This window comes from Panthera uncia, chromosome B1, assembly GCF_023721935.1.
Source record: "Panthera uncia isolate 11264 chromosome B1, Puncia_PCG_1.0, whole genome shotgun sequence".
NCBI lineage: Eukaryota > Metazoa > Chordata > Mammalia > Carnivora > Felidae > Panthera > Panthera uncia.
Window position 1 is genome coordinate 53890706 of NC_064811.1, and position 22139 is coordinate 53912844.

At 37.1% G+C, this 22139-nt stretch overlaps 1 protein-coding gene across 2 annotated transcripts in view; it reads left to right on the forward strand.

Moving 5' to 3' along the window:
• Positions 1-22139, forward strand: part of STAP1 (signal transducing adaptor family member 1) — a 45312-nt gene that overhangs the window by 4802 nt on the left and 18371 nt on the right. For both annotated transcript variants that reach the window (XM_049630554.1, XM_049630553.1), the window contains exons 3-7: positions 7034-7105; positions 12187-12300; positions 14769-14825; positions 17746-17918; positions 19400-19528. In XM_049630554.1, coding sequence (XP_049486511.1) covers positions 7034-7105; positions 12187-12300; positions 14769-14825; positions 17746-17918; positions 19400-19528 — 545 coding nt within the window. The remainder of the gene's footprint in view (positions 1-7033; positions 7106-12186; positions 12301-14768; positions 14826-17745; positions 17919-19399; positions 19529-22139) is intronic.

Here is a 22139-nt window from a genome sequence, read left to right on the forward strand (position 1 = left end):
ATTTAAAAAAAATTTTTTTAATGTTTATTTATTTTGAGAGACACAGAGACAGAGCTTGAGTGGGGGAGGGGCAGAGAGAGAGGGAAACACAGAATCTGAAGCAGGCTCCAGGCTCAGAGCTATCAGCACAGAGCCCAACGTGGAGCTCGAACCCACCAACCGTGAGATCCTGACCTGAGTCTAAGTCGGACGCCCAACCGACTGAGCCACCCAGGCACCCCTCTAATTTGTAATTTAAATTTGATTATTCATTAAATGTTCATCGAAGTATTTATAATAACTGTTTCTGATGATGGTTAGCAGGAAGAACAAGGATTTTAGAGTGAGTAAAACATGTCTTTACCTGATGGTTTTGCCACTTAACTGCTTGTGATGTTGTGGAATTTACTCTATCTTCTTGAGATTCAATTTTCTCAAACTATAAAATGGAAAGACTACAACTTGCCACCTAAAGTACAATGCCTGGAATACAACAGGTGCTCAACTAATTTATTCACTCAAACAATGTTTATAGTGTGTCCCCTATGCATCAAGCATCCTACCGAGCTCCAGAGAATATAAATATAACACAAAGATCCTACCTTCAAGAGGCTTGGTCTATAGTAAGGAGTGATGACTCTCTTACCTGACTGTTAGTCTACCTTTTCTTAGAAAGCATACTTTGAAATGGAAAGAATAAACTATAGATATAAATATTTCTGGTGAAATTGACTTGTTTCCACTCGAATTCATAGCAACATCTTTCACTTGTATGTCAAGGAGAAGAGAGCAAGAGGATAACAATATTGTCTACTTATAGGGTGGTTTCAAGGATTAAAGAAGATAACATATAAAATACCTGGCTTACACTAAAGGTTATATTCATTCATTTTATTATTTATTATAATCTAATTAACATACTAAAATCAGTTTTGAATCCGTAGGTATAGTTGACCCTTAAACAACATGGGTTTGAACAGTGTGGGTCCACTTACACTTGGATTTTTTGATAAATATAGTACAGTGCTATATATGTATCTTTTTCTCCAATCATTTTCTTAATAACATTTTTCTCTAGCTTACTTTATTGTAAGGATAGATATATAATACAGATAGCTTACAAAATATGTGTTAATCGACTCTTTGTGTTACTGGCAAGGCTTCTGGTCAGCAGTGGGCTATTAGTAGTTAAATTTTTCTGGAGTCAAAAGTAATATGTGAATTTTTGACTGTGCAGGAGGGTCAGCACCCTAACCCCCTACATTGTTGGAGGGTTAACTGGTAATATGGCTCAAAGGAGAGCCACAGAGCTAGAGCGCTAGTGAAAATAGAAGCTGTGAGAAAAATCTAAGGAAAATAATGGGATTTCTAGGCAGCAGCGAAGTGCCTGGGAACCTTTAAAAGTGAAGGAAAGCCAGGGATATATGGAAGGTTATCTTTAAAAGAAAATGGGATAGAGGAAGTTGGGATACTCTGCAGAACGTTAAGTGGAGTCTTTGTTGAAGGAATTCAGAACATTTAAACTAGAGAAAATATAACTGAGGACTAACCTGGTCTGTAAGGAGATCACACATTTAGAGGTGCTTCCTAGCTATTTTTGTGACAGGGCACTTGTAAGAATTTAAGGATTTTTGCCCCTAGGAAAAGGTACCAACATGTACCATTTTAAATGCAATTCCAGAAAGTCCATGGATCCCAGGTCAAGAATCCATTAAAAATACATAATCTTCATGAAAAAGATAATGTGGACTTACTTAAACCACAGCACGAGAATTTTGGACTGATCAGGAAGATTTATTTGATAATAAGCACTATTAAATGCCACAACAGGATGCCAATGAAAACACAGTTTTTGCAAATGGGGAAAATTCTCATTTTTCTGGAACTGTTTGAAATTAAGATAGAGGTATGCCTGGGTGGCTCAGTCGATTAAGCGTCAGACTTCGGCTCAGATTATGATCTCGTGGTTCATGAGCTCAAGCCCCACATGAGGCTCTGTGCTGACAACTCAGAGCCTGGAGCCTGCCTCAGATTCTGTGTCTCCCCCTCTGCCCTCCCTGCTTGTGCTCTCTCTCTCTCTCAAAAATAAATAAACATTAAAAAAAATTAATAAAAAAATCGGAGATAGAACTCAGGCAACATTTCATAGTTTCTTCAATCTGTGATATGCCTTAAAAACAATATGTATAATATGTCTTTTTATTAACTTGAACATAAGAATGTGGTCACCATATCAGTGTCAAAATAACATATCTCTGACTAGTCCTCACCACTAGTTCATTTAGAATTATACTGGTGTATTTATAAGAGCTTATCCGAAACTCAATCAAGACTGTGACCCACTGGTCTCTGCGTACTGAATATAAGTTTGATCTATTCTTAGGCTTGTGGCTGTGGTTGAAGTTCACAGGGCCTATCGTTATTTGTAATCTTACCTTTCCTCCGGGCTGCCTTTATTCTTAGCTCACTACCTTTGTTCTTGCTTCTTCCCCCCGCCCCACCCTTAATAAGCCCTCCTTAATCCTTTCCATGAATCTGTATGTCTGTTTATCAGTAAAACTCTTATTTTTCCCTGATTAATTCTACCCAGTTCATATCATTCTCTCCTGACTGAACCACCTCTGTAATTTTTCTTAGGAGCATAGATGGATGTCACCTGTATGTATAGAAGGAACTCAATAAGCTTTGGCAATGAGGGATTTTAGTTTTCCTATCATATGGCAGGTTAATACCCATAAATCTAATTTGGAAGACGAAGAGAGTGGTACACTTTGATTTCAGAGTTTTCTCTTGCTTACTTTTCATCCAAGAATCATAGAATCTCCAGTTTGAACTTGATCTTAGATGCCATACTCCAGTAAAACCACACACCCTGTCATCAAGTTCTCTAACCAATTTGCCTGCATGCTGATCTTCCCTCTCTCCCTCACTCCCCTCCTAGTTCCAAATTATAGTGTAGCTTCGACTTGATGGCAGAGGCTTACCAGTAGAACGGGATGTGAAAGGCTTAAAAAGAGAGATATGATTAAAAAAAAAAGTCCCCCCAAATCAAATTGTTTTATTAACCAGAAGTCAAACTTGAGAAAATCCAAGTACTTTTCAACAGAGTGGCTAGACACTTTCATGGTTTTTATAGAACATCTGCCTGATTATGGAGACAGTATATATTGACAACTTTTCAAGCCAAATTTCTCAATGCAGTTTTATATTTCTCTACTGAAGACAACATGAAGGCACCCTTTCATAGTATATGTGAATGGCGATGGGTTTCATTACTCTGGTTCACAAGATATCCTCCCCTTCTCATACATAATCCCATTGAAGGAGATCTATTTTGGAGATTTTTGGATGCCACCACTGTCACACACACATACAAATCTCCATCCTCAAAAAGTAACATATGAATAATGAAAAATGCAAAGTACCTGTTAATAATGTGAGTGATGAGGTAATGCTTTTTTTTTTAAGTGGCTAACATTTATGGTCCACTTGCTATGTCCCAGGTCCCGTGTGCTTTACACACAGTATTATTCCATTCAATCTTGAACAACTCTATAAGGCAATAGCAGGAGGCTGGTTTCTACCTCTATTCTTGGCCCCCTAGCAGTACACTCTCACACAGGAAAAACAATGGTCATTACCATCATCATCATCATCATCATCATCATCATACTTCAGTGCTTTTAATATATTCAGAAAGTTGTTCAACATCACCACTATCTAGTTCTAGAACATTTTCATCCTGCTAAAAACAAATCCCATTAGCAGTTAATCCCTCTTCCCCTGCTCTATACGTTTTTATATGCATTTGTTGGAATTTTTTTCTGTCTCCCAATTTTGAAACCAATTAAAAATTAAGACAGAGGAATCCCACACAGATCAATTAGGTACTTTTATCATTAATAAAATCTATCGCTATGTAGTTTAGATTTATGGCCAAAACAATGCTAATAACACTTTATACCAGATTTAGGTAGGCTTGAGCTACCTTGAGTCACTCACTAACTCAGTTTAAAAGCCACAAGCCTACCCCTCCTGGAGGCCCTTTACCACATGGCAGGACCAGAAAAAGAACACCTACTCTCTCCTAATACGCTGAGCAGAGAGAGGATAGAAAGGGGCTAAGTTGAACATGTTGCCTCTTAATTCACTCTGGCTGTACTGTGCAGGATAGATTGGAGGGCATAAGAAGGTGGCAGAGAAACCAGGTAAATGCTATCACAATGCCAATAACACATTGGCTGATTCTTCAATCCTATGCCCCTTTGAGTTGGTCTTTTCTATGTTAATTTGTTCTTAGCTCAGGAGGTATCAGCAGGTTCCTTATGTAACATTATAGCCAGCTCTCAATTAGGAGGTAGGATGGACTGGAAAGACCACAGGGTTGGACAAAGAAACTTGTCCCACATTCCAACTCTGCCCCTGAAGTAGATTGCTACAGTAATACTACCAATTTGTTCAAGCCTCACTGTATGCATTCCCCCTTTGAAATGTGACTTCTCTGGTCTTTCATGAAGAGATTGACTTTATTTTTCTACCCCTTGAAATCTGGACTAGGTCATGCTTCGGTAAATGTGACAAAGGGAGAAAATTAGAAACCTCACACATTAGGTTTGCCTTCTCTTGCTCCTGGGAATCCTTCTGCCAGCATGTGAACAAATATAGGCTTACCTGACTGGAGACAAGACCCTGTGGAGTGAGACTCTGGTTTTCTCAGTAGAGTGTTTTCCAACACCAACAACCAATTCTCTGACTCTCTGGACACCATCTGGCTGTTCAACAATTCAGCTGAATTCTGACACTACCTATCCAGATGTAGTGCAGACCCCACCACTTAGTTAAGGGCACAGTCCCACAAGACTGCCCTCCACTTCAGTCACCAACTGAAAGTCCCAGACCTCCTATACTTCTGACCAACTCACTATAAATCAAAAGCTGCCATGATTCCCTCTGAAGACTTTATAATTTATCAGACTGGCTCACAGAACTCAGGATGCCACGTTACTTACATTTTCTGGTAAAAGATACAAATGAACAGGCAGATCAAGAGGTCCATAGGGCAAGATCTGGAAGGGCCCCAAGCACACATGCTTCTGTCCGTACTGAGTTTGGCTGTACCAACCTCTCAACATGTGAATGTGTTCACCAATTAGGAATTTTATCAAATCACATTGTTCAAGAATTTTTATGAAACTTAAATCTCCCAGCCCATCCCCCATTTTTCCTAGAGGTTGGTGGGTAGGGCTGAAAGTTCCAACCCAGTAATCAGTTGTCCTTTTAGCCACCAGACCTATCTTGAAGCTATCCAGGGATTCCATCCTAAGTCATCTCGTTAGTATAAACTGTAGTATAAACTTACGTAAAGTGACTCATTACTAGTAACAAAAACAGTCCTACCATTCAGGAAATTTGAAGGGTTTTAGGATCTCTGTGCCAGGAAATGGGGGACAAAGACCAAAACATATTTCAGTTCTGCATTCCCAGCTAGGACCCCAAGCAAGTGTATGAGGCCACCCCTAGACCAGCCACAGTGAAGTATATCCAAAGAACGATCATCCAGCCACAGAATAATGGGAAATAGCAAACATTTGCTATTTTAGTCCACTAAGTTTGAGGGTGGCTTGTTACACAACAAAAGCTAACTAATATAGCACTTTATCAGCCATGAAGAAAAAGGGATAAAATAGTTCTACTAAGAACATGAGAAAGATGATTGTTGTAATTCAAAATGAATTTAATCTTGAGCTTCGTGGGAACCAAGACAAATAAAAACAAGATGGGTTATAGAGTTTCCATTATTTGAGAAAAGAAGTATATCATTTCTGAAGAGGTGAGAAACAGTTTGATGGGCTAAGAAAGGATAAATGGTATGTCAGTATTAAAGAGACACAAAATGCCATAATACATAAAAGTGTCTTCACATTTATAAGCATAAGAAAAAAATCATGTAATTGTCTTACATTAATCCTCAATATAAGTCAAGATAATCCAGCATGTCATAAACATTGAGCTTATTAAACTCTAAAGGAATGATTAACATGTCTATAAAACTGGAATTTTTAAAAACATACTTTTGGAAAGAGCTGGGTATGAAGGTAAGTATTTACACTTGGAAGGATTTTATTCCCGAAACCCCCATGTCATTCTTTTGTAATACAGCCAGTCTTCACAGAATGTAAATTCCCCTTATTTAAATAACTTTCACTTGAGTGAAATGAAACTAGGTTATTAAATTTTTTAAACCTAAAAAGTTGTATTTCTATAAAACCCATAATAATGTGAATGTAGCAATAATGAATGAAATTCAGACTTCAATGTTTAGCTTTGATGTTAAACTATTTTTATGATTATGAACTATTCCATTGCCTTTTATTTATATAAACATACACTATTTATAGGACCCACACTATAAGCCATGTACTCTGCTAAGTGCTTTACATATGCCAATTTATTCAATCCTTTCAATTGTCCTGGAATCTAGATATTTAATGCTTGTCCTATCTTGACCCCTAAATGGCTCCTCTTACAGGTGCAGGCTTCCACTGATGCCTACATAAAAAGTCAAGTGTCTTAAATCAATGGGGAAAGTTTTGAAAAATGACCTATTTAAACACAAATCAAATTACATCCTTACCTCACACCTTATGCTAAAATAAATTTGTGAAAGATTTAATCAAGACCTAGATGTAAAGGGGAGCCCGGGTGGCTCAGTCGCTTAAGAGTCCGACTCTTGGTTTCAGCTCAGGTCACGATCTCAGGGTTTGTGAGTTCAAGTCCTACGTTGGGCTCTGTGCTAACAGTGCAGAGCCTGCTTGGAGTTTTCTCTCTCTCCCTCTCTCTCTGCTGCCCCTTGCTCTCTGAATGAATGAATGAATGAATGAACTTTAAAAAAAGGAGTTAAATGTAAAATTAAGCCATAAGTTAGGTGATTTATCTCAGGGTAGAGAAGAAACCTATATCAAACAGCAATTAAGGGAGTTACAAAGAAAAGTGGTAACAAGAAAACAGTTGAATGTATACCAATGAAATAATGCTTTTAATTTCTTTCCCACAGGAGTATAAACATTACTGGACAGAGTTGAGAGGAACTACACTTTTTTTTTATTCTGACAAAAAAAGTCCAACAGTAAGTAGTTAAACACATTTGACTCGTTCAATTTTTTCCAATATAGACATGTTATATAGTTTTATTCATTTGGGGTTTTCTGTCTCTCAAGAGTAAAGATATTCTAGTAAAACCAATTCAAATAAGAACATTGATATCTGTGGATACTATCAGATATAAGACCTATGGTAAAGTTTCCAGGGCACCTACGAAGAAGATATAAACTTGTGTCTTTAGTTTTGCATTTTTTTCTTTCTGATCCCAATGGTAGAAACTTAGTTGAAAAGTGAAAATTTTAGCTAGGTAACAAGATACAACTTGCTTAATGCCAAGGGGTAGCCTTAATTTCCCCAGTTTTTTATCTGGCTGTATCATGCAGTTATTATCCGAAAGAAACTAGATGATCCCCAAAGCCTCATAACATAAAATATGTCACAATTTAATTTTTCTAGGGAGACGAAAACATAACCTGCTAAAGAGACTTCTAAGAGCTTAAGCATGAGAATAAAGAGATTCTGAGATTTATTTATTAGTATTAATTTCAAATAATTTATTTTTAATTTTTTTTATTTTTACATTTATTTATTTTTGAGAGACAGAGCGTGAGCAGGGGAGGGGCAGAGAGAGAGGGAGACACAGAATCTGAAGCAGGCTCCAGGCTCTGAGCTGTCAGCAGAGCCGGATGTGGGGCTCGAACCCACGAACTGTGAGATCATGACCTGAGCCCAAGTCGGACACTCAACCAACTGAGCCACCCAGGCGCCCCTATCAAATACTTGATTTATATTTCAATTTTTCCACAAAGATCAAAAACTGTGTATTTCATTTTTCCCACAAATAAAATGTAGCGTTTTAGTGTCAAATGTTTGCCTACCATGGAATGCTATACCTGTAGGAGATTTTATGATCTAGTAACTTGTTTAAATACAAACATTTTGTACCATGGATGCAGTAGCCCACAGTTCTTGGAACATCATTATTACATGCCCAGATTTAATGACAGAGACAGAAAAAACAGCCTTTGTGATGTATTCCACCTTGCAGGTATTTTAGTGCCATTAGTGGTAAATTAACCAGAAATCATTTAAAAAACAAACAAACAAAATGTGTTGAGCACTGGGTGTTACATGTAAGTGACGAATCACTAAATTCTATTCCAATATTACACTATATGTTAACTAATGAGAATTTAAATAAAAGATTGAAAGAAAATAAGAACATGTAAAAACAAACAAACAAAAACAAACTTAAAATGATGACTTTCACCAGAGTTCTGGACAGGTAAGATTCATATGGAGGTGTTTTCAAATGCCATAATAAATTTTAATAAAATGAGTCCCTCTGTTGTGCCTTCCAACTTCCTACTGATGTCAGTGAGACTATGAGAGACCCTGGTCTAACCCTTGTACAGTATACATAGTGGGTGAGTGAATAGTTATTGCTCACTTGCTACCTGGCATGAGGCAGTACAGCTTAGTGAGTACAGCTTAGTGACTGCCGCCTGGTCTTCAGGCAGACTGCCTGGCTTGTTATCCTGTCTCCTGCCACTGTGAACTGTGGGTCTTGGGCTAGTTACCTAACCTGTCTGTGTCAGTATATCAGACAGGAAACTGGTAGGAAACAGATGACATCTCAAATTGGGCATTTTTTTTTTTAAGATTTTATTTTTAAGTAATCTCTAAACCCAACGTGGGGCTCGAACTTACATATGCCCCCAACCGAGATCAGGAGTTCGTGCCCTACTGATCAAGCCAGCCAGGAGCCCCTCAGATTGGGCATTTTTGAAGAGAGCTTAATGAAGATGCTATATTCAAAGCAGTGGACAGGATATAGGAAAACTACAAAGGCTAGAATAGAACTCTGAGGCTAGGAACAGTTCCCTACTTTGATGCCCAGAATTTAAAAAAAAAAAAAAAGTGGGAGAAAAGTGAACAGAAGTGTATGAAGATGACTGCATTGAGAGGAGTAAGATCTTTGACTGAGGAAGCAATTGCAAAAATACCTCACTCTCCTCAGGCTTCTGATCTCCTGCCAGTGTTAACTAGGGTCCAACCCAATGGGAATAAAGGGGCCCTTGATGTTGTCCCCACAGGTCCCTCTCCTGTGCACAGCACTGTGTGGTAAAGGGATAAAAGGAAACCCAGGGAAGCAAATAAAAGATCTTGTCCAACATCATTTCCAAATCCCTAAAATTAGGATAAAAAGAATCACCCATTACATGAGGTTATCAAAAGGATTAGACGAGATAATGAATGTAAGGACTTGAGAGATGAGCTGCCACATAGCACACATTCAAGCATTTTACATACATTATCTCATCTAATTCTCATAACAACTCTTCTGAGTGGTATACTATTTTAATCACCACTTATAGATGAGAGTAGTCAAGTTTAGGGATTCAGAAGTTGTACAAGATCAGACAATTAATGAAAGGGGTACCATCCAGGTCCTGCTCCTGAGCCAGCATTCTTAACCACTATGCCATGAACAGACTGTTACAATGAAATACTGCAGAATTGTCCATCTACCCATTTTGTTAAAAGAGGGTGCAGACTTTAGGAAATTTGGGGAGGGGGCGATAGTCTCAGGAGAAAGCATAGAGATAGAACAGGTGAGAAGTGGAGATAATTCAGCTTATAGTAGGGAAGAATTTAAAGCTGCCTTGACATATTTGAAAGACTGTCAGGAGGTCATGTGAAAGAGTCAATGAATTCGTTTCATGTTATTACAGAGAAAGAGGACTAGGACCATTGGATGGAAATTAACTGGAGGAACGACTGTGCCTTAATACAAGGAAAAGCTTGCTAGCAGGCAGAATGGCATAGAGGCATAAGTTCCATGTTGTTTGAGATATTCCAACATAGACAGGATGGCTACAGGGAGGGATGCCGTGGAGGAGATTCAAGCATCAGATGGCAGCTGGATTAGACTGATGACCTTTAAGGCTCTTTTCAACCCTACAATTAAAAAAAAAAAAAGATAAAACTTCCTTTCTTCTAATCAATAGATCAGCACTCTATCTAATTCGGCCACTTCCTCCTCTATTGCTTCCTCCTTTGTCTCAGCAAAGTTTACTTAGCTTAATCTAGACAATCCATCAGAAAAAGATTTCTGTGCAATTTTTTAATTCTGTCCTGCTTCCCTTATACCTTTCCGTCCATTTTTAATTGCTCTTTGTCCATTGAAAATAAATAGGTCAACCCAAACGAACCCACAACTTCATCATTATAGAAATAGGTCTGGAAAAAAAATTTACTTACTTATTTTTCTGCCTTACTTTATTCAGAAAAATAAAATAAGGACACAAAGCAGAACCTAGTAAAATAAGTTCTATTGGGCAAAACAGAGGAAAATAAAAAAGTCAAGAATGAGGCTAATTCAGAAAAAAAAAATTATGCCATAAAAACTCTACTATACTTACTGGAGGTGGATCTGATCTTCCCACACTAGAGAACAGGTCTGACCAGCTGCATACAGATTAGCCCAGATATACCAGTTGTTCAGAAGAAATATTCTAATTGTATTGGGCTAAGAGAGGAATTTCTTAATATGATCCTTATAACCAGTGATGTGATAAATGTTGAAGAAGAGCATTCTTGAAAAAATCATGTGTATGAATATATGTATACAAGTTTATTATAAATATTACTGATATAAAGAATGTGTAGCACAAAGTTGAAAAAATAAAATATACAATTTTTAAAAATATTTTCTTTCTTAAAAAAATTTTTTTTAATGTTTATTTTTGAGAGAGAGAGACAGAGCACAAGCAGGCACAGGGAGAGAGAGAGGGAGACACAGAATCTGAAGCAGGCTCCAAGCTATCAGCACAGAACCCAATGTGGGGCTCGAACTTACAGGCTGTGAGATCATGACCTGAGCCGAAGTCAGACATTTAACTGACTGAGCCACCCAGGCGCCCCTACAATATTTTTTATTATAGTTTCTATATAGGTAATTGATTCTCACAGATACTTTCATTGATCTTTCTGAACTTGGATCCACAGGCAACTAAAATTGCAATTCAATCATGATTTGACAAATGCAATTGTCTTCCAATCTGCTGTTTCCCTAATAAATTTGTCACTAAATGTGACATTTGATATGAATGTCAACTGATATTTTTGTTTACATTAATGATAAGAGGAAAGCAAAGCAATAATCATGTATGTTAGAACTTCACCTATTTTGATAATGACATGGGTAAGTTCTTTGCTAAACAACATGATAATTTCTGAATCATGGGACAATATTTTGTCAATTTTTTTTGTTCTGTTCACAATGAAAAAGTTTCAGACACAAGAAACTTTAACATTTTATCTGCTTTATTAATATTTTACCCCTCACTTTGCTACCCAGAGCCCAGCAAACTGTGGCCCTTGACCCAAATCTAGCCAGTGGCCTGATTTTGTACAGTCTATGAGCTAAGAATGCTTTTTACATTTTCAAAGTGTTGTATGAAAACAATAAGAATTTGCAACACAGACTCTGTGTGGTCTGCAAAGCCTGAGACATTTGCTATCTAGCTTTTGCAGAAAAAAAATTGCTGGCTCCTAGGACAATTAACAAAACAATAAATCAAGCCCTAATTTGTAAGGTTTACCAATTTCCAAGGTGTAAATACTCCCACCACAGCTGATTTTAACCTATCAATGTGACTTTCCTGAATTGGGAAGAAAGGTATGGTAATACACTGTTAGACAGTATTTCCCTCAAACAGAAATGAGGATGTAAATAACCTCAAGGGCATAGCAAATACAATGTAGTAATATAATTAGAAAATAATGAGTTTTGAATTTTAGTTACCTTTGTTTTTAATATAATTGTATGTTTATATAATTTAATTTTTAACAGCTGTGTTTAGTGACTGGCTTGCAAACTTCCTAAAAATGAAAAAATCAGCTTTTGCAAAGTCATGTGGGCCAGGTCCAGCACACCATCACAGAATACATCTCCAAATGCCTTCTGAGTTCGGAAGGCTTGCGATGCCCAGTTGAGAGCCAGGATTTCATGCAAGGTCCAAATCAGTTATGTTCCTCCTTTCTAGAACTAATGTATGTTACCCATGAAACAATTTAATGAGATTTCCCTTATCTTTGCAGTATGTTGACAAGTTAGACATAATAGACCTCACATGCCTTACTGACCAGAATTCAACCGAAAAGAATTGCGCAAAATTCACCCTTGTTTTACCAAAAGAGGAAGTGCAACTGAAGGTGAGTGAGGAGACGCAATTAGTTGGAAACAAGTTGTTATAAATAGCACTCGCCTCTTCACAACCCATTGGGCTGAGGTAAAGAGGAATCGTAAGAGGACCTGCCAAGTCTCATTCTTTGTTCATATTTCTTGCCTCTTGCCAAAAACTGCAGTTTTCTAAATAGGGATTTGAAAGGGCCTGTCCACTTGTTTAGTATACATGCACATTGAAACCATACACTTCTGTCCTCTGGCAAAGTCAGAGATCCCACCTGGTGTTTTTAAGAAGTTGTTCTTGAGTTGATACTTACCAAGTTCCCAGATGAATCTGAGACGTGTCCAACACGATACATGTTTGGAACTACCGAATTAGACAAACCCACATTTCACAAATCGAGAGATATTTTGCAAGGCAATTGGCCTGTACTATAATCTTCAAAAATATCACTGTGAGAAAAGCCAAAGGAAGGCCAGACACCTGTGTCCAATTATGGAAACTGTGGCGTATGACAGCTACATGCAGTGTGTGATCCCGGACTGGATTCTGGGCTAGAAAAGGAAAACAAAAAACTATAAAGAACATTACTGTTACAATTAGAAAAATTCAGAAAAGAACTGTGTATTAGATATACACCGTTTGTGAAAGATGGTATTAATCTCATAAAACTCTAAGCCCCACACGAGCAGAAATTTGTTTGTTAAATTCATCACTGTACAGCTAGCACTTCCACAGAAAAAAAGTTTTTCTTGAATTGACATTCAAAGCGAGCCAGTTAAAGTCAACCAACAATTACAGTGTTAAACGTATTGTTGCAATTGAATAAGAAGTTGTTCGAGTTGGCCTTGCAAGCACTGCTCATGAATCTTTACAGTACCGTAGTCCCCCTCCCCCGCTTAAAGTGGTTACAGTTACCCATGGTCAACTGCAGCCTGGAAGCACATGGTCCTCCTTCTGACCTTATCAAAAGGTCAGTAGTAACCTAACACTCCACCACAAGGCCTACGTCATTCACCTCACTTCATCTCATCGTGTAGGCATTTTATCATCTTGCACCATTGCAGGAAGAAGGGTGAGTACAGCACAATAAGATATTTTGAGAAAAAGACGACATTCACATAACTTTTATTGAAGAATATTGTGATAATTGTTTTATTCCATTATTGTTGTTAATCTCTGTGTCTGATTTATAATTTAAACTTTATCATAGGCATGTATGTACAGGAAAAACATAGTATATGTAGCGTTTAGTACTATCTTCGATATCAGGCATCTACTGGGGGTCTTGGAATGTATCCCCATAGATAAGGGGGAATACTGTACTAGGAATCGCTTGTTAGGAAATCTAGGCCCTACCCCTAACCCTGGGCCCCAGATTTTTTGTTTTAAGCAAACTTCCCAGATGAGTCTGATATGGTGGATAAAGAACACAGATTGGAATCGTATGTCTGGGGTTGAATTCTGACTGTTTTATTCATCAGCTGTGTAATTGTAGGCAAGTTACTTAACTCCTTTATGCCTTGGTTTCTTCATCCACAAGTAAGTCTTTACTCAGATGTATCTCTCTTACTGAGACTACCTGGACCATTTTATTAAAATTGCAACCCTTTTCCTCTCCCCTAGCCCCTAATGACATTCTCAATGTCTCTTACCCTGCTCTATATTTTATTCTCCCATTTATTTCCTTCTGATGCTACAATATTTACTTACTATTCTACTTATGATATATTATTCCATAACTAGATCCAAAATTCCAGAACAAGGATTAGTATTTTGTTCTCTGATGTGAACCAGTACCTAGAATAGTGCCTAGCCCTTAAGGTACTCAATAAATATGTTAAATGAGCAAATCTATAAAATAAAAATTTCTTAAAGTACCTTTTGCAGAATTACCATAAAGATTAAATCATTTAATGTGTGAAGTACTTAGAACAGTAGCTGCCCCTTATAAATACTTAATAAATGTTGGCTATATTAGTAGGATTTAGAGCTAAGAATTGGAAGTTTTTAAGGACTAACTATATTGGTCTTACCTGGTTGCAAACTTAAAGCCAGTCAATATTAAATACCAGTGGGGTGGATCAACCATTAACACATTGCAGAAATAAGTGAATAACATTTACTTTTTTAAAGTAAATGTGTATGATTTTACTTGTTTGGTAAGCAGATAGATTGAAGCTATATACTTCTGACAAAAGAGAATAGTTTTGAAATTTCATAACATATACATTGTCTTAAACAAAAAGGAAAATGAATTGTTTCTTCCTTTCAACTAATTTAAAGTGCTTTAAAAATTACAACTGACTTTTTAAAACAACGTGCTTCAATAGAAAGATATGCATTTTGTCAACCTTGCTGGGTTTTGATAGCTTACACATTTGGAGTCTTATGAAACAATCATACGAAATTCTAAAATTACCTGAAGTTAATAAAAGTGTTAATGTTCACACTTATGTCTTTTCTTCTTTATGTTTTTGTTTTCATCTTCAGACAGAAAACACAGAAAGTGGGGAAGAGTGGAGAGGCTTCATTCTTACAGTAACAGAGGTAGGAAGGACATTACTTTTGATTGATTCATTAATTCAACAAATATTTACTGGACACTGACTATGAACCATACAGAGTGAAAGGGGTAAAGTGAAGATACAAGAATTGAAAAGGACAGATATATACCCGTACATTTACTCATGAAATTTATATTTGTATGAGGTGGATGGAAAGGAAGAAAGGCAATAAACAAAATAGTTTAAAATTGTGATAATTGTTATGAAGAAAATAAACCAGGCCATGTGCTAGCTAGAGAGTAACAGGTGGTCAGGGAGATCTACTTTCTGGTCTTTTGACACAATGGTTCTTTGTATATGCTGATAGTTACAGCTTATATAGCATCATCTAAAATACTTTCCAATTCCTTTCTTATTCATTTAATACGTATTTATAAAATGCTGAAATGAATTTTATGAATAACATAAACAATATAACAGGAAGACCATCAAAATGAATATTCACCTTTAAACATTTGTTTAGTTAGTCTTAAGACAAAAGGATGCTTACCTGTTCAACTCCCATGGCATCTTCTCAGAGACAAATAGTAAGATCTACTGCTTATAGTTAACAGTTGCAGCAGGATGTCTACCATTATTTTAAGTGAAGCTTCTGTAGCAACTGTCTTATAAACATTAGGTACTTTAAGAGCCAGCCCCCAAAGAAGGACCATGTTCTCTGATACTTTTAGAGAAGAAGTCAGTTAAGTACAGACTATCCAAAGCGAGTTCCTAAGTAAAGGCTTTGCAGTCACATGAGATAAGCACTGCACTTTACTGAGATGATGGATGCTGGGTTTTTTTAGGTTTCCTTATTTATTTTAAGGGAGAGAGACAGTGGAAGCAGGGGAGGGGCGGCGGGGGGGGGGGGGAGAGAATCCCAAGCAGGCTCCATTCTGTAAGCACAGAGCACAAAGTGGGGCTCAATCTCATGAACTGTGAGATCATGACCTCAGCCAAAACCAGGAGTCAGATGCTTAACTGACTGAGCCACCCAGGTGCCCTGATGCTGGCTTTTTATATCAGCCAATAACAGGTGAAAGTTGGATGTTCAGCTACCATGTAGGGAAGTCTTAGGAGGTTAGAAAACTGGACGAGTCAAAGATGTGAAAGACATTTTGACTTGTGTAGAGGAAGAAACTCAATGGGAAGTCCATTGATGTTGTGAAAAAGCATCTTTGTGTGGCACAGCACTTTTATATTGGGATACAAGTATCCCAAGGGTATATGAGTAGGTATCAAAGAGAATACCAAAACCACTGGAAAGCCTTGGGGTGCATCTACCTGGTACACCAATTATGTTTTGGCAAAAAGAAATTGTTTTTTAGTTTTTTTCCCTTAAGGATAAAAAGCATTATTTTAATTAAAATGTACATAATTATATTACAGAATGCAAAATAAAATTCATGTGAATTTCCAAGAGAACAGTTGTCTTAAATTTTGTGCTGTATAAATGTTTTTTACTAGGTTCCCTGAACACTCTGTGTACATTCACACCATGCTGTTGTTAGGACAGCTTTACCAGAAGTTCGAGAAACATAGACTGTAGTTGAAAGAGCAGAAAAAAAGAAAGAAAGAAAGAAAGAAAGAAAGAGAAAGAAAAGAAGAGAAATGAAAAGATAAAAAAGAAAGAAACTTTGCTTTTGAATTAAATAAACTGGAGTTTGAGTCCACAATTTTCTAGCTATGTGACCTTGTTAGTTATTTAACTTTTCTGAACCTTTTTCTTTTTCCTGAACCTTTTTTTTTTTTTTTTCCTATTTGTAGAGTAGGGACAACATACCAATCTTATAGTATTGCTGTGAGGATTTCCAACAGCACAATGCTTGGGACATAATAGGCCATTAATAAGCAGTACCTTCCTCATTAGTTTCTCCTCATTCTATTCTTTTATTTTCTGGATTGGTATATAAGGAAATAACTGTACTGATTATTAGCTTAGCTAAGTTATCCAGAAAAACAGTCTCTAATCATTTTTTATTGTGTACCCTTATTCCGTTTTTATTTCAAACTTCACAAACACACATATATGCACATATATAAGATATAAACAATAGGAATTAATAAGCACATGTAAATAGGCCATAAGGAGATGTAAATCAGGGGTACGAATATCAGGAGGGTGTAGGTTACTCAATCCAAAATACATCTCTAGAGAAGGCTAAAAGAAACTAAGTACAACAGTATCATAATCCTAATGTGTGAATGAAAATTTGAAATACACACACAGATACACCGAAGTCTAGACCTCTGGCTACAGACGCTGGGTCATCTAACGAATAGTTCCACCTGAACCCTATGTTGCCATATGGCTGGTGCAGCGAATTCCAGGTTAGCTGTGGGACAGCAAGGCACCTCACTGGTACTTTGGGACTTAACTGGCAGCAAGAACTAGTGAGGTCAGAATGAAAAATGAGAGATATGTTGTTACTTGAATTAGCCTGTAGTGCAAGGTGGGTAGACTTTGCTATGTGCCAGGCCAAAAGGAACAGTTCTAGGAAGAAGGAAGAAGATTGGGCACATTGTGCAAGTTAAAGCTGTGTGGTTGGCTTGAAGGCAGTTTTTTTTTTCTTATGTCTATTTTTAAGAGACAGAGGCAGAGAATGAATGGGGGAGGGGTAGAGACAGAGGGAGACACAGAATCCAAAGCAGATCCAGGATCTGAGCTGTCAGCACACAGCCCAATGTGGGGCTCGATCTCACAAACTGCGTGATCATGATCTGGGTCGAAGTTGGCCACTGAACTGACTGAGTCACCCAGGTGCACCTTGAAGGCAGTTTTAAGACACCAAGATACTCTATTCATGATCCTCTCCATCCATGTCAGATAACTGAAGCTCCTTAGGACCACAGCGGTCTCCTCTTTGCTGAAATCATTTAGTTACTCTGCTTTCTTGTTTGCCTACTGACTTAATTGGTTTCAGCTGTCAGTTCCCCTACACGTGTCACTCCTTCCTGGGCAAGTAATTCGACTGCAAGAAGTCCTAGAGAGAGAGAAAAGGAGGAGGATTGAGACAGAGCGGATACCGAGTTCAGCTATAGAAAAGGAGCAGGAACCTACTGAAGATTATGTGGATGTACTGAACCCTATGCCAGTGTAAGTGTACCACAAACTCTAGTTTGTTTATTAGATTGTTAATATTAATTTCTAATTATCAAGGAGAGTGAGCCATTGACCTCATTAAACCAGGGATAGTAAACTGTCTTGTGGATGAACATTAGATCTCGGAGTAGATGCCACATTTCCTCTTCTATGTCATGATAAACAAAATTCAAAATGCAGGTTTTACCGCACAGGAAATCCCCTTCCACCCACACCTTTAGACCAAATAGATATTCTTTCCAAAGCTCAACCCTAAATAAAAACCGCTATGTAGAAGGAAGGAAAAGATGTTGGTTTTTTTTTTTTAACCATGCAACTCCATGGTTGACTATTTTTCTGTCATAAAATTAGACCAAAGAGTTTCAAGTATCTGAATGTTCTATTCAGTTGTCTAATCAGTGAGTACTGATTGAGCTTGTACTTTGAGGAAAGCCCTGTGAACAGTGTAGAAGGTGTTGGTGGGAAAATGAAGAGGCACAGACAGGCTGAATCCAGCAACATCCTTATTTTTCACTCTTATATTGCTGACAAGTGTGGCTAAGATTGGGATCCCTTTCCTCCTGAAGTCGCGGTCTTCTTGTCAGGGAAACTTAGGCTGGTACCACCTGCGACATCAGGTTCTGCTCTGTACAGTCTAGCTCTACTATAATTGCTGACACCTGCCTACCATCACTGTCAGCTGAAACCAGTGACATTTGAAGGACTGATAGGTTAAAAGTCACACAAACTCTTTTTCTTTTTTCCTCAATAAAACAAGTAATATGTATTTTTACAAATAGATAAAAAGAATATTAAAACCATTCTTTTCCCCACCACACAGAGATATTCACTGTTAACCTTTTGGGGAATTGCATATCTTGCCATATTTTTCTCTGTTGAAAAAACCCAGACTTTTCATTGACTACAAAATGTATTATAAAAATGAGAAGTGCTTTCTTAAACATTTATGCATTAAAATAGCATCAATGCCATTGGAAAGCCATATTATACTAAAAGGAGTGGATTCAGATATGCCCTTAAATATCAGTTATTTAAAATAGAGACCATAGAAGAGAACCATCTATAGAAATGTTTTGTATCCCTGAAGAGAAACCACCAACCAGTATTATTTATCCAAGAGCTTATTATAAACTGAGATTATGAACTGGAGATATACTATTAATTCTTATTTTAGATTTTCAAATGGTAATGGTGATTACATACTGACCAGTAGGTAACTTTTCAGATCCTCTTTGGTTAAAGAAAGAGGTTTGGAAGGAAAAGGGAAGAAAGACCTTAATTAAGCATAAGTGTACTTAATAGTGCCCCAGGCTTGTAATAACAGTAATTATATCATTGTAATTGTAGTAATAAAACTGGGAATTAAATTAAGAAAAATTAATAACTACGGCTCTTAGAGTTATTTTGGTAGCATCTTTTTCAAGTAATGATCTTCATCAGTTAAAAAAATCCTGTTTTTCATCTCACCTTTATAGATGTTTTTATGCGGTGTCCCGGAAAGAAGCAATCGAGATGCTTGAGAAGAACCCTTCTTTGGGAAATATGATCCTGAGGCCTGGTAGTGACAGCAAAAACTATTCCATCACTATCCGGCAGGGGATAGAGTATGTTTAATTAAAAAAAAAAAAAAAACATATGGAATTGTTAAAAGCACGGTATCACTTTAAAAGGCAAAGTCACACAAGATCAGCAGCTGCTGTGTGTTTTGTTGGGGCTAAAGATAGAAACACAAGAATAGAGAGAGAATGTTATAGAAACAATGCTAAAGACTGAGCCAAGGCTAATATTTACTGCAGGGGAGAAGAAGAATGGACAAATTACTTTGATCTTGAGTATAGTTCTATTGTTCATTCATTTCAACAAATATTTATTGAACAACTACTAGATGGCCAAGTAATATGTTAGGTACTAAGGATGGAGTAGTGAACAAAACATCCTCCCTGGTTTAAGGAGTTTACATTCTTGTAAGGAAACATGGACTATAAATAAATAGCATAACTAAAAAGTCATATATATGGTAATAAGGTCTATAGAAGTAAAATAAAAGAGGATGAGGGAGATGGGAACTGTCAGAGACGATATATAGAGAAACGTTTACTTATTGCTATTGTTGTTTTAATACAGAGTGGTCAGAGAAGGCCTACTTTATTAACTGACATTAATTAAGCAGGGGCCTGAAGGAAGTGAGGGAACAAACCTTGCCCAGGTCTGGGACAAGAGCATTCCCGGTAGCAAGTGCATGTGCCCAGAGGCAGAAGTCTGGGTTTGTTCAAAAACAGAAAGAGGCTGCTTGGTGATGCCAACAAGAAAACAGTGGTAGATGAGATTCCAGAGGTGGGGGTGGGGACCAATTACTCTAAACCCTACAGGTCATTGTAGGGACAAGGGTTATATACTCTGAATGACATGAGAGGTCACTAGACCGTGATGAATGAAGACGCGACATAATCTGACATCTATAAAAAGGACTGCTTAGGAGTCTGTTGGAAAGGTGAATAATTTCTTTCTGGTAAAGTGGCTTACCTTTGATGAAATCAGTAACACATACAGAAGTTGATTTTTCCATGTAGCTAAGGTGGTTGGATCTTCGAAGGTCCACTCCAGCTCTCAGGGTTCATGAAATCTCACATTTCAATAGGTACTCTAGGTTAGTTAACACTTTAACAAATGATAGTGAAATTAAAATACAGATTTTTATCCTAAATGAAAATGTTCAATAAGTAATTATCTTTCATATAAAAATATAAACAGAACTTTGATTCTTGAATGTATTATTCTTTGTGGGGATAATATTCCATCAATTATTTTGGCTGTAACATTATCTACCAGCCCACTGTAAATATTAAATATGAAGACACTGACTGTGAATAAAGGCAGTAAAGAGAAAATAATTACAGTGAGCCATGGCCCAATCAGCTTCATCACTTACCAATTACTCCATGTAAACAGGGACTTGTCTTTATACTTCAGCCATGTGCACCGAATAGATGGCAAGAATGATAGACGGCAGATCAGATCCTGGTTCTGTGTGTGAAGAGACTCCGTGTGTGTGTCATTTTCCACAATGAATATCTATGTTAACTTAATGCTCTTGTGGTTTCATTATTTTTTATTATAATGCCTGACACTTGGGGTTGATGTATTTTCTTTAATTTTTTTTTTTTTTTAGTTTATTTATATTTCATTTAGAGAGAGAGCACAAGCAGGGGAGGGTCAGAGAAAGGGATAGAGAAGACCCTAAGCAGGCTCTGCACCATCAACACAGAGCCTGATGTGGGGCTCAAACTCAAGAACCTTGAGATCATGACCTGAGCTGAGATCAAGAGTCAGAGGCTTAAGTGACTGAGCCACCCAGGTGCCCGGGGTTGATGTATTTTCAACTAATATGGTAGAATATCACAGATTAGTCAATTTTAATTTATTTGATTTATAATTTAATTGATTATTTTGAAACAAATCCAGAAGAAATAAAAATTGACTGACATTAAATATAGGGGGACTTAGAAGCATTCCTGGGAGAAAAGTGAATTTTTCTGTTGAGTAAATCTTGGTCAAGAAACTTGTCCTTTTTCACAGTTTGGGCAATTGAATATCACATAGAGTACAGAATGCTTTTAACTAATTTACTTTCGCTTTAAAAATGAAGAGCATATAAAACTGAATTAAAATCTATTTCTCAGATTTTCTAAAAAAAGAAATTTAATCTAATTGCTTGAAAGCTAAATCACACAAGAGAGTGATTAGCTTTTCTTCCTTCATTTTATTCTTGGTTGGATTGAGTGTTTGATCCATCAGTATGTGAACGCTGTGTTATTATTCTGTATAAAATGAACAAAGTCCGGAGACCTAATGACTCTAAAGACTGTATGTTTCCTGCACAATAGCAGCCTGGTCTCTTTAAGGTGGTCTAGATTACCCCAACTTTTGCATTGCATTTTCCATACATGTGAGCTATCAGAAATAAGTGTTTTCTTTTTTTCTTTCTAAGTTTATTTTTTAAAGCTTTTTAATTTTTTGTTTCTTTTGTTTTTATTTATTTATTATTATTTTTTAAATATAATTTATTGTCAAGTTAGCTAACATACAGTGTATACGGTGTGCTGTTGGCTTCGGGAGTAGTAGATTCCCATGATTCATCATTTACATACAACACCCAGTGCTTATCCTAATTAATACCCTCCTCAATGCCCATCACACATTTTCCCTGCCCCCCCC